General features: G+C 36.3%; 1 protein-coding gene across 14 annotated transcripts in view; it reads left to right on the top strand.

Annotated features, from left to right (window-relative positions):
• plekha7b (pleckstrin homology domain containing A7b) overlaps nucleotides 1–13868 on the top strand; it is a 125428-nt gene that overhangs the window by 17012 nt on the left and 94548 nt on the right. Inside the window, exon 1 of one of the 14 annotated variants that reach the window (XM_088611221.1) lies at nucleotides 2874–3016. The exons of 12 other annotated variants lie outside the window; for them this stretch is intronic. In XM_088611221.1, coding sequence (XP_088467347.1) covers nucleotides 2889–3016 — 128 coding nt within the window. In that variant the 5' untranslated portion in view covers nucleotides 2874–2888. Of the gene's footprint in view, nucleotides 1–2873; nucleotides 3017–9820; nucleotides 10056–13868 lie in introns of those variants that run through there. One more of the 14 variants, XM_088611234.1, reaches the window with a different exon arrangement.

The raw sequence follows: 13868 nt of genomic DNA on the forward strand, positions 1-13868 counted from the left end.
GTTTTTCTTGTTTGAATCTTGCTTTAGTTTCCTTTCGGTAAGCATTCTTGTACCGTCTATCCTTGTGTCCTTCAGCTGGTTAAAAAAAAGAGATAACGATGAAGAATGTTATACCCACATCTCAAACTGTGACCCTCCTATGCCAGGCCAGATCCAGCAGGCAGACTGGTAGGACTGGTAAAGGCATTTGTTGTTCCACTTAGCAGGCAGATTTTCTCTTTGAAAGCCTACCTGCTTTAATTGGCTCCTTCTTTACACTGTGAAAAGTCTTTAACACTGTTCCCTTAAATCATTTTTATTATCTCCTGCTTTCTGTATTTGTATTACTTGATAAGCCTGTCATAGAAAGTGCACTGTAGTGAAAGCAATAAGAGATAATGTTACTGTTTTGTTTCTATGCTGAAGCAGAGGAACATGTTCTTTCACCAATAGATTGGGACTGAGCTTCAGATGTTTTCTGCGGTTGAATACATTTTCTGATTAATTTGACCAAATTTGTTAAATGCTTTTGGCACACCTGATAAAAGTTGTCTGAAATGTTTAGTTCAGTTGTGGGGTTAAGAACCTTCTCAACCAATAGTGAAAAGTTGGTCTTAGAATTTGGTCATTAGGTCAATAGTTAGTTTTTCCTTATGTGAAATCTGCATTTTTGCTTAACATTAGTGCATTTTTGGTCTGAAACTCTTGGTAAAAGACTCAGTTTTTGTGCCAGTAAAAGGCTTTTAACTCTGTAGATTAGGAAACTATTATTTTGTGTATCTGAAGTTGTAAAAACTTTATTAACATTCTTTGGTGTTGCCATTGGAATGCATTGCACACAGTGGACATAATCGTATAAAAATAATGAGCTCCTGAATTCCAAAGCACTTTAACATTCTCTTTAAAAACATCCACACTGACATTGTTTTGAGGGTAGAAATTTATTTTTTATTTGAAGTGATCAATGCAATGGCTTTCATACATATTAATCTGCTGGATGAGCAGAAGATTTGATAGCAGTTGCTATGGTAGATGTCTACCAACTGATGACTGTTGACAGCAACAGTAATCGTCTAAACTTGCACTGAAGCATTAAACAGCTTTTAGTGATAAGCCTGAAGTCTGCCCTGCTTTGAGCACTTATCTGCTTTTCTCAGAGACTGTTTTGCAGTGGTTACACTGAAGTGGTATCTGGAAGCTATATTCATCACAATCAGATCTGTTTGTGAATGCCTGGGTATCTGATGGAGATTGTGTTCTGTAAATGGCTCCTGTATTGGAGCATTCTGTTTGTAAAGGCTTCTGTGTGAACTCTTAACAAGATTGTTAGATCAGGTTTGTTCGTTTTATCTGGCAGAAATGGATAGACTGAACAGGCTGTCCAATATGTTTCGTTCTCAGGAAGCTGTAATTGACAGAAGTGTTTTATTGGTAGTTGGAGTCAACTCAGCATTATATCCTTGTCACTGGCACATTTAATTTCTTATTTTCTTCTGAGTGAATTAACCTGATTTTGTCATGTAACCAAATGGTTGTATCAGGTTAAAATGAATTAACAGTCCCTAGGTACATGGCTTTATCTGTTCTTTGTTATATACATTTGTTATAATACAATTCTAGAGTCACTTGATCTTATCAAGGCCTGGTCTTTACCTACAAACACTTCACCGGCTGTGACTTTGTCCTCTTGCCTTGCTTACTGCAATATGATGGAACTTGTTACTTTTAGTTCACAGTGTGAGAAGACGCAACTGTCATCCCATTGTTTTCTCTGCCACTCTGAAATTTGTAATGAAGAAGGTGATTACACAGCATTTTCACTGTCTAGGTAGCGGATTGCTTTGGTATGCCTAGTTAGAAATTTCCTGTTTGGAAGGAAGCTGCCTGCAATATGAAACCACAATAGGATAGGGCCACTGGAGGAAATTATTAAATTCAAATCAGTTCAGCTTACTGCCTAAAATAACTGACTACGGTACTTAACATTTATCTCCTAAAAATGAATGATGTGTTTGTTGACTGCAGTTGCAAATTCCAACCAATCGAAACAAACGGTAAGAAACATAACCAGATTAAAAGGGGGTGTGCAGATACTCCTACTTGACTACAAATAAAACTTTGTAGACTTATTCAGATGTAGGATGTTGTTTTTATATATGAAATGCTAAATTTGTCAGAGCCCACTTGAATGTTGGGGCAAGAAATACTGAGAAAGGTTTCCCAGGCTTATCCATCCCTGTCTTTAGACATTTTTCCTAAACAGCAATTAAAAGTTAAAATGACATAATCCTTTTGTGATTCAGTATATGGCATAATGGAGAGAAAACCTCAAAGGCTTCTGTACTCTTCACTAAAGCTTAGTGTAATCTCTTGCCACAACGATAAAGTCTAGCATATTGGGAAATGTTTTTCTTCTTTCTGTATCACAAAAGATATCGGTGGGCTACCATTCCTCTTAACTGATTCCGTTTTATTACCCGTCTTCATGATTGCATTTTACAATGTGAGTTGGCCTGTTCTCACCTTTGCAAAATTAAAAGAAGAATTGAAACGAGTTTGAAGGACTGAAATATGTTGACATCCATTTGCTTCATATTGTTGCATGTTCAACAAATGCTATTTCTTCATAATAACAAATGGGCTGTATTAAATACTGAATAAAGAAGGGGAAACAAAGAAAGTATTGATTGGTGTGTACAGTGGGTGGCTATGTCTTGCAGTGGGACATTGTAGGCATTCCATCCATCACTGGGTGACCTGTGATATTTAACCCGAGATCTTCCATGAATACATTAACATCTACATCCAAGATGAGCAGCTTGTAATTATGTACACTATACGAGATGGGACGGTCTTGCAAAAGACCACAAAGAAGAAAAACCTCTGGTGGCCACTATGACAGGATAAGAATGGGAAACGGCCGCAGTTGCCTTCCTTTGAGGTGCCTAAGGAAACCAAAACCACACTATGAGCTGACACTTGTGAGACCTCCGACCAGAAAGAAGAAAAATGATAATTCTGTTGTGGAAGCAGTTAGGTGAGTTTGCAAAAGATTTTTGTTGTCTGTTGGTTGCCAGCTTGTTTTATGTTTTATTCTTTATGTATTTCCTACCCATCATTCAAAGAAAAGGGTTGCTCATGCCATGCTATGGATGTTGCAGTGTATTGCATCACACACCACTTATTTCTAGAATCTAGGCATTGTCATCTCTCATACATCAAGCAGCACTTCTCTGCTGAGATGTTTTAAAAGCTTTGCAAAATGAGAAAAAAAATTAATAAATTCTGAGGGATGAAACAGATGACCGTTTTACTAGAGCTCAGTTTCATAGCCCACTTTCTGTCGGGAGTGGGCCATTAAACAATGCATCTGCTTCAAACAGTGCCTGTAAAATGTTTTTAGAGCAGTGAGTGGTTGTCATGCAATGCTTTGAAAACCAAAACTGGAGTAGCCATTTAAATCTGAGGGTTTTATTTAACTGTCACAGCCACATTCAAATGCAGGTAACGTGCATCTTTTTGTCTATAAAGATCCACAACCCATTTCAGAAGCTAGAGATTGATGTTGTCTAGATAAAACCGTAGCCTTGATGACTCAGTTTGCTGTTTTGTGAGACTAAAGCACTTCCTCGCTTTTACCACCTGAGCTCTGATGTCGATTCCAGCTTCAGGTTCCAGGAAGGCGGAATTGCAGGACCTTCAGTTGCTTTGTGCTGTTGAAACATTAATTGTCCCATAGTGCTGCAGGTGAAGCCAGAGATGCTGGCTACAGATTTACTTTGCTTAATGATTAGTTAAATTTCCTTGGTGCTTGCATGAATGGCGTGATGTACTATAAATTTACAAATTTTATATCATCGTTTACTCAGCCATAGGATACTGTCTTATATATATCAGGAATATCAGTTTTGTGTAGAATTATCAGAAACTGTTGAATTGTCCAATGAATGTTGAAAATATAAAGCTCATTTCTGACAATGGGGGGAGTTGGTGATGTCTTGCATAAATTTTCTCTTCATTTTAGGTTTAGTATTGCTGAAACAGGGAGATCACTCTAACATTTCTGTTGAAGGTGCAATCTTATATAATTAAGACCCTAACAGCACATTCTCCTTGGCTGAGTGCACCTTTCATATGAATAGACTTGGATGCTCTCAAATTAACTGGCTCATGAAAAGCCTAAAAATCTCATCTTCAGGAATTCTTTACATAAACTGCTCTGGCCTCTCCAAGTTTCTCGTAACGTTCACATTTCATGGGCTGTTTAATGTATTTGGTTTATCCACTAAATCAGAATAAGAATGCATATATTATCAATATTAATGCTCTTAATGTTGGGAATAAACCTGTGAACTCCTCAATAGTACCATGCTGATTGCTTGCTGATGTGCATGTACAGTATATTATCTGAGGGAATTGTAACCCAAGAGTAAAAATCACAACAGAATCAGACTGCATTCTGCAGAACAGCTGTATTCTAGCAGTCTGCTTGTATTAGTAGAGTTCTGATTTGCAAATATGTGACTCATCTGATATTTATTTCACATTGAGCCCACAGCGCAATGTGCTCGATAGGGGATGGTGCATTCTCTGAGCACTGGTTGAGCTTTATGTTTCAGCTCTTACCAGTTTGAGCCTGAGATGTGTGTCATTAGCTGTCTGTGAATCTGATACCCCAGGGTTTGCTTGAGGTGAGCCAGTATATCCTCAGACCCTTGGGGCTTGCCAGGCATCTACAAGCTTGTGATTTTGTCAGTGAGTAACATTGCTTTTCCAGTTTGTGCAACCTCCCTGAATAAAGCAGAGCGCATATTAAAAAAAAAAAAAAAAAACATTTGATAGATTCTGGTACCATATTAAAGAAAGACATCCTGTCTCTTTTTAAAAAAAAAACATGGTCAGTGTTCTGTATGTAAGATCATTCAATTATATAAGTGGTAATGTTTCTGTAGTTCCCAGAGAGTCTAAAATGAACACAGTGGTGTATTGTTCAGCAGATGTCTTTAAATAGCATGTTTTGCATTGTTTGCAGAGATTTAATTGAAAGTAGCTATACATATATATGATTACAAGCACTTACAATAAAATGAATCAATCTAAATGCAGTCACAATAATGTTGATAGTGCAACACAAGTTCTGCACAGGAACAAAAAAAAACAAACTTCCAAAACCAAAGGAGGCAAATATGGGAAGTGAGGATACAAAGCAGTGTTTTAGGCACTGCAATTATTCCGTGTTTGAAGAGAACACGTGCGACAAAGGAATTGCATTACCAAACAGAATTTAAAGCATCAGCGCGAGAAAGTGGAAGAGTTACTGAAGGATCCCGCTGAAAGCCGAGCGGGAGCAGGTACAGGCTGGACAGGCGAGTCTTGAGCAGGTGGGAAAACGTGCTCAGGGTCTCGGCAGCTCTTTTTTTCTGTGGGTAATTTATTCCACGGCGGCAGAGCAGTGGCACAGAATGACAAGGCCCTGGAAGTGAGAGGACGGAGGGTGCCGCTAGTCTGTCAGACTGGAGGAGAGGGGCGAAGGGAGCCATGCGAGCGAAAGATAGGCAGACTCGGAGTGCTTGCTCTGGCGACGCGCGAGAACAAGGGCTGAAAAGGATGTATGCAACATTCACAACCATATCGAAGTAATGGAATCGCAAATGAAAAGAACAGGAAGAACAGGTGTGTTGGAGTAAGCAGATAATTGAGCAAAGAAGATATGCCACACCACACATTGTTCACTTTCTAATAATCACAATGGATAATGTTTGGCAGGAGTGTCTTTTTTTTTTTGTGCAAATACCTGCCGACTCCAGCTTGTCCAGAATTATGCTGCTTGCATGGCTTGATCACTGAATATCTGAGTATGTTCTGCAACACAGTTGCTACCTCTATTAGACTCTTGTAAAACATGTGGCTTGCTCATTAAATCACACTTGCACCAGCAGCCTAGAGAGGTGCCCTGTGTTATTTTTATGTCACTGCATCTTGTTTTACTCGGTCACAGCAGTGTATAAATAACATTGATGAAAAATCAGTGATAACTCACCCATTTCAGTTTCAAATACTAGCTTTGGAACCCAGATTCAGTCCAATTAAGGTTAATTTTAAATGCACTTCCTTGCTGTTTCTGCTTCCGTTTCCAGTTAGCAGGTTTAAATAGTGTTCCTTTAATTAGCTTTGTCATGGTCTCATTATCAGAAAGGCAATGGAATGTGAGTCATGTGGCCGTTTGGCAAAAGTGGTTTTTAAGGGTTTATCTGCTGCAAGTACAGTGAAATTTTATTACTTTATTAGTGCAAATCAAGAGTTCCAGTTCTGGCTCCATATGCCATTATCTTTGGCAGATGCATGTGTCATAACACTCAAGGGGTTTTCAGTGGCCTGAAAATATTTTTCATATCCTGCTTCAGGAAATAATGATGTCTAGTGGTTAACCACCAAATGCTTAGAAAAATACTTACATTGGCAAAATGTTTTCAGGTAAGTAAGGACTATGTTAGAGTGTTTTCAATTTGTCACACTCGGTGGCTTAGGAGTTTACTTTAGTACTGGTCAGATCTCAAGGAATAACTCAACACTGGGGACCACTTGAAGATAAAATAGGTATGCAAGTACAATAAACATTGTATGGATTTTTCTGGCTCCGTAAGTAAATAGACAAGAAATGAAGAAACAGTGCCCAGCATTTTTTACTGTTGGTTTAACTGATATTATTGTGGGGACTTATTTTTGCTTTCCTGATTAAATTGTTTTCATTTTTGTATTTTAAAACAGTATTGTATTCATACCATTATGCTTTCAATTCGTAATTGCTTTAAAGTGCAAGGCCTAAGTATAATTTAATAACTTTTTTTCTTGTACGTAAAATCAGTATATTTATTATTTTTAATATTGCCTCTGAGCTAAAGGTAATATTAACACAAAGGATTATACAGACAAATGTAGGCTCCAATTTGCTCTTCTCAGTAGATGTGTAGCTCTACACCAAATTATTGACTGATGGATCATGGCTGTGCAGCCACAGGCATCACTGAATCAAAGTGAACGGGATCCAATTATGTAGAAACCACAATTGCACGCACTTTCTTGTTTATGTTGTACATACTCTGTAATGTAAACCATCCATAAGAAGGTGCTCTAAATCCTTATATTTAAGTGTTATAACCTTACATGTAATGGATATAGAGACTAGAATTATAGCAGTGGGGATGAATAAGTGGAGTACCACAAGATCCTGTATGAGGGCCTCTACCATTAATTCATATCAGGCACCTAGATTCGGATAAAGTTAATATAACTGGCACTAGAGCTGAGTATATTGGTCGAGCTCTGTGCTGAGCTTGGCCTGGTTGGTTTTATATGAGAGTCTAAAGTTGATTCAAATAAATTCAGTTCTTTATGCAGTACAGGGACAAGCATCAACTTAATTAGAATATATCACTTTTGGCCTTTCCAGTGACAGATACTCCTGTAATAGTTTGCCTGTTTTACCAGGACCAAGTCTTTCCATATGTGAGCTGTATGACTTATTTGTTGTGGGAGAGACTACCAGTAATAGTGCTATGGATCAATTAAATTTACAGTAGCAAAACAACCCTATGAAGCTTGCCTAAGCTTTGCTTTTAGGGCCAACAATATTAGTTCTTGTCAAGGTTATTAGTTTGGTTCACTAGGGGAAGACTAATTAGAGGTGAAAGTTATTCACATTTTAAACTTTGGATATTGTGTTTTTTTTACATAAATAAAAAATATACATATTTTCAAGCAGCAAACAATTCTGCAGTAGTGTCCTAATGGCTTGTGCTTGCTGCCAAGTGTGTGCTGGGATCTTTGCCCTTGTTCCTGTTGAGCCTTTGCCCAACAATGCCTGTTGATTTTGAAAGAGAGAGCCGCAGTTGCACAATTCTCCCACCAGGGATTGCTATTGACTCTTTAACTTGGACATTGTCTTTTTGGATCATTCCAGAATTTAGATATTTCTGTATGCTGACTTCTGACATTTTCGCATTTTTTGAGCTCGCAGTTCTCTTGCTTATTTATGTCCGAGGTGTGTTAAATTATGCAGTTTTCTGGTCTAATATCTCAAGAAACTTTCCTCCTCTATGGGTTTGATGGATTCTAAAGGGTGTGACTCTAATTAAAATCTACTTTTCCATTTGTTCTTACATTGTCCTTTGTTAGAGACAACAAATGTTCTTTAATGAAAAGGGCATGTTTCCACATAGATGTGCTTAAAATCTTGTCATTTTCAGGGCACAATTCATATAATCTTGGTAATATGAATTTGCCATTTATTACTTGTGGTTGAATTAGTTTTACATTTAAACAATAAATAACCTTTAGATTTCCATTCTTGCCTTCATTCCTATGAACCTCTGATCACAGAAGAGACTGTAGATATATTTGACGCAGAACATGAAAATGAATTATATCTGTCCAAATTGTGATTGATGGATTTAGTACGATTTTAATGTTTCACACATTTTGGGATTTAAAAAATTCTATACAAGATTTTAATTATAAGTGTTTAACATTCACGAAAGATAAACATTATTCATAAAAACTATAGAATGAATTGTCTTTTGTTTAACAACTGCAAAACAAGACTTTGTCTTTAATGTTAATCTTAGCCCAGTGATCCCTGATACATTGGGATTTACCTTTTCTGTTTTTTTTCCTCTGAAGTATTTCATATTATTTTCATTGTTCGAGAACAACAGCATATTGGAACAGTAATCATTTCGGACCTGTCCTTGTCTTTGTGCAAAATGACTTAATGGAAGAAAGATTACATGGAAAATGGATTTTAAGTCACTCTCTGCCTGTGGGCTGAGTGGCCTTGCTGTAATCATCTTGCACGTTTCTGTTTCAATTCAAGTGTTGCCCTGTCTGAAAATGTAAAGATGCAGCAGATCCGATAATGTTGTCTAGTAAAGGTAGTTCTAAATGCTGATTCATTATGGCATATTTCAAGATGTCAAGACGGCAGTGTCTGTGTTGTAATTTGAGTAATGGTATATGTTCGATGCAAAGGATATTTGTAGTAGGAAGCCATGGTTGCTTGCTTTTCTCCAACGACAAGCACAAATTTTAATGCAGCAGCAACAATGCTATGCAAGAAAATGGTGTGCGGTTTTAGGCACAGTTAAAGGACTAAGATTACAAATACTAAATTGTAAAAAAAAAACAATGAAAATACAAAGTTACGATTATATCTGTGTTCCTAGCAGTACTTGAAATGCATCCACATTTTTTAAATAAAAGTCCAGATTTTTGGACTCTCAAACCCTAGTTTTTCATTTGAATGCGAAGAATTCTGTAATCTGTAATGCTAGAGGATTAGACTACATCAGTGTCTGTGATGAAACAACAATTCAGTTGTAAAAAGACGAGGAAAAAGACTGATTTTTAGACAACTTTTGCCGTGCTTGAATAAGAGTTCTGAGTCTCTAAATGTTTTTTTTTTTCTCAAAACAATTGCCAACAAAGTAGGATAGTTGAAAAAACACTCCAGTTACAGTTAGAAGTTCTATCAAAGTTTGAATTTCACCAAGATTGCCAGAGTATGTAATAGGGTAAAATTAAGTAAGTTGTAATTGCGAGATGGACTCAATTTATAATTTATAGCATTAGTGAAATAGGGGTGGATTGTTGCTTCTATCCTTTGTGTGAAATGTGATGGAGCTCTACAAATTAAACACAGGCCTATGGGCCTTTAATAAAGCAGTTTGTTTGGCTGTTTGTTTCTTTGCAGGCATTGAACATAGTTCATGTAAAAGATATTTTTGGCTCACAAGGCAGAGCTGTTGGCATCCAACTTCAGCAACATACCACAGCAGCCCAAGTGTGGATTTTCCAGGGAGCTAGGTTAGAGCTGCCAGTTGAACTCTGTGAAGTCTGTCGCATAACCCAGAGCTGTAGCCGATTTAATAGCAAAATAGTGCAGTAGAAAAGCTCCCACTGCCTGCACTCAGGTATATTGTAATGGTACACCAGGTGCTTTTTGTGTGGACGCGTAGAGAAGCTGGAAGAAACCAAAGACATTATTAAGTGAAAGACTGGACAAGGGGCTTGGAACACAGGTAAGAGGTAATTTTAAGCCATGACCTAACAAAGAAAACAACTTTATGAGGTTTCAGAGCTTTTATTTGTCTTAAGTATCCACCTCCTTTGTTCTTACATTATTGGTACTGTATTTTGTAATGTGGATTGCATGCTAAAATGTTCTTGCTGCTGTGAGATATTTGGTTACTCTGGTAAACGTTCTGACTTCAAGGCGTTGTATATACTGATATGTTTAAGAATGTATTTGTTAAATACCAGCTATATAGCAAGGAATATACTGTATAGAGCGGTTTGCACATTTTAATTTGAAGTTTTATAGCAACAGTATTCAAGTCTTTGATGTGGTTAAGTCATTTTGTCACTATTTATGATTCTATGGGTTCAGCCAACATTAATCATGTGAAACATTCATTCAAGAATAATGAATGTATTGATCCCAAAGCTGTATTGTTGAGCTTCCTGTAATTCATCAAAAAAAGAGTTTACAGATTTTTGTCTTTTGAGTACAGTGAAACATTTTTCATTTTTATCTTAAATTGCTATATCACTTGATTGAGTGATGTTTTTGTGTACTATTATCCAAGACAGGCATACATTTTCTTAGTTCCAGTAATGTGTCAAGATGTTTAGCTGTCTAAGGAATTGTAATCAAAGATGCTGCACTTTCTTTTTCTTTTTCTGAAATATATTGCTGATGCAGTGTTTTGTGATCGGCTACAGACTTTGCTTGGATTTCAAATTCAATTTCTCAGCTCTGACCTTAAATCTGTCCTTTTCAGTCACTCGCCATTCTTAGGGGGTAAAAGATGGTTGTGCCAGAAACATTTTGTCAAGCGGTGTTTTTATTTTTAACTGGATGTTAACCAGATGTGAATGAATGTTCGTTCCAAGGACAGATAGAATTTTTGTTCTGTGCTTATCAGCAGTGTAGAAGCACAAGGTCTGGTATGCATCTGTATCATCATCAGTTAGTCAAGTTTAGAAATGTAAGTGTTTACTACCAGCAAAGACTGATAAGATTGCACTGCATGCTTTTGTATAAAAAGAAGTTTGGCATTATTTTAAAAAACTTTTTTTTAAAGATGCTCAGAATGTCTTATCATATTCAATTTTAAATTTGTTTAAATGCTATTGACCCAGCCCAAGTAATACTTAACTTAAAGAAAGGTAAAATATTGTGTGTTTCAATAGTGTGTGATAGAGATGGTCTTATGTTTACTTTCATGTTTGGGAAGAACACATAAACTCTAGAACTAAAACATTGAATTAGAGATCATGTTTCTTGATGCTTGTTGTCTGCAGCAAAATGAAGAGTGTTTAACAGTCTCCTCATTTTAAAATAGTTCATTAGTTAAAAAAATGCATTTTGGATCACCAGCAAGACCTGTTTCACCCTTTGATTGATGGTTACAGTGATAAAACCTGTGTTCATCTTATCATGTATTGTGTGATACAGAGTACCTGACTGGTTGATACAGAAGGAATCTTTACAAGGTTCTGAAAGGTACACTGAGAATCTTGAAGAGTCTCTCCAGAGCTGTTAGCGTCAGAAATGATGAGAGAACAATTAAGCTGTATTTTCTTCTCTCTGAACACCACACCTTCTTGTAGTGTCATAGACCACCCAGATTTTGGGTACTGGGAAACTGTGTGATGTCTGAAAGGAATGAAATCCAGAAACTACAGTACTCCCATTTTGTAATTTATCATGTGTAATTATATTGTTAAGTTGGTTTATAATTTTCTAGCTAATGTTGGTTGATGAAATGACATGATGATCCAGCAAGGATCATGTTTGTAGCACCTTCTGAAATTTATTTTGTACAAATTTTGAGCTTTATAATAAAGAACTATTAAGAACTGTTATTAATCCTTAATAATAAAGTACTGTTACTGGAAGGATGTTTTGTAGAACTCAACTCATGAAAAGTCAGAACCCTAATTCAAAATTTAGGTTCGTTAGTAATAAATCATAATAAAATAAAAGGTCATTTTGGAACACTTTGGTGTATTAAGATACATTCTGCACTGAAACCATAGCAGCATGCTGTCAGATAAAAAGAACGATGATCCTTCAGGAAACAGGATCAATAAATAATAATTAATACCAGCATTAGGTGTAAGCTTTATATTCGTATGGTATAGCCATGTAAGTGAGGTTTTGTTATTAAAAATGCTAAAGAAATTTGCTAATGCAGCCTCGAATATGATAAAGCTATTAATTCTCTTTTGAAAATATGAATCGCATATTTTGAGCTGTTTTGATTGCAGTGCCATTCTTTTCTTCCTGTACGTGTTAACATTGCTCGAGACAGAAGAAGGTGAAAATGAAGCCTGACAAAAACCCATCCTGATGATTCATTTCCGCCCTTCAGCCTTCTGTGACACTGTTAACTTGAAAAGATAAAGACAGTGTCACTGACAAATGATTTCCATTAAGTTTCATGATATTAATCGAAGTGTTTGAATCCACATGGTAAATCTGACAAATATTTATATGAGAATCTCAACAGGACCCTACTCATTATTATTGCATTAGGAATTTGTCATTAAACAGATTGTATAAATACTGCCATTAATATAACACTACTAATTCTAAATTATAAAATAAAAATAAAGTTTTTTTCCCAATAGAAAATGTCCTTTGCAGACACTAAGTATGTGGTATAAATGAGAAATAAACAGATATGATACATGGTTATCTTTTTGTGTGTGGCTGTTAACCACATAGCTACCAAGTCATCTCATGGCCTCTATGATACAATTATGTGAAGCCACAGATTGAATGAGACATCAGAAACGAAACAGATCCTGACTATTGGGACATAGCAGCGTTGGTAAGGCATATTTAATGCATTTTTGGATTCTTTGGGATGAAAAGATCTTATGATCACAGACTAATATTTATCTCTCCAGTTCTTTTGGTGCCATGACTGGTCACAGTTACACATTAAAACAGCTACATAGTATGAAGAAATCTAGGTATTAGCATTTAGATGAATTCTTATTTTTTCATCAGGTCTCACTATCTGAAGAGAAACATTTACATCTAAGGTTTTTAAGCAAATTTCTATTAAATCTAAAAAGCCTTGCAATGATAACCACAAACATTAAATATCCTTTATTTGTTGGTAAAGTAAGAATCGATTATTAAAAGCAAACTGTTGCCCTCATCTGGAAGGTTATTGAAGGCTATTTTTGCTGCTCAAATTCAGCTGCTCTTTTATAACTCCTTGCTGTGTTCTGAAACAGATTTGAGTTTACTGACATTTTAAGCTCACACCTCGGTACAACTTTATTAAGTGAAGATATGCACTACTGCTCTAATGGAGGCCTGTGAGAATATTGTTCTGTATCTAGTACCAAGCAGCAGAGATGAGGAAACCTTGTCATAACCATGACTTTAAAAAAGCATCCTGCAGGGTATTTCTAGTTTTAGGACTTTCCTAAAATATCAAAAATCACCTTCAACATGTATGCAGTAGGACACAATTGTTACTGCAAAATTGCAACTGGTTATACTGCTGTGTTATATGAAAGAAAAAATCTTTAAAAAGACACCCTGCGAAAAGGTGTTGATTTGTAAAAATAAATCCAGAAAGTGTCAATTTTCCCGGTCATGTTCTTTGGTTAAATCCATGAGGGGAAGGGTATACAGAGTAGGTCTGCACTGGGGACAAAAGAGAAGCTGAAAGGTTACAAATATTGTTTCTTAAAGTAGGAAGGTAGCAGGTGTCCTAGAAAAAAAATGGGACTTTATCCATTTTTTAATGAGGAGACTTTTTAATACCAAAATTGGACTCTTCATTAATTTTGATGAGATTCAGGAC

The sequence above is a fragment of the Lepisosteus platostomus genome, chromosome 18, assembly GCF_059453375.1.
Source record: "Lepisosteus platostomus isolate fLepPlt1 chromosome 18, fLepPlt1.hap1, whole genome shotgun sequence".
Lineage (NCBI taxonomy): Eukaryota > Metazoa > Chordata > Actinopteri > Semionotiformes > Lepisosteidae > Lepisosteus > Lepisosteus platostomus.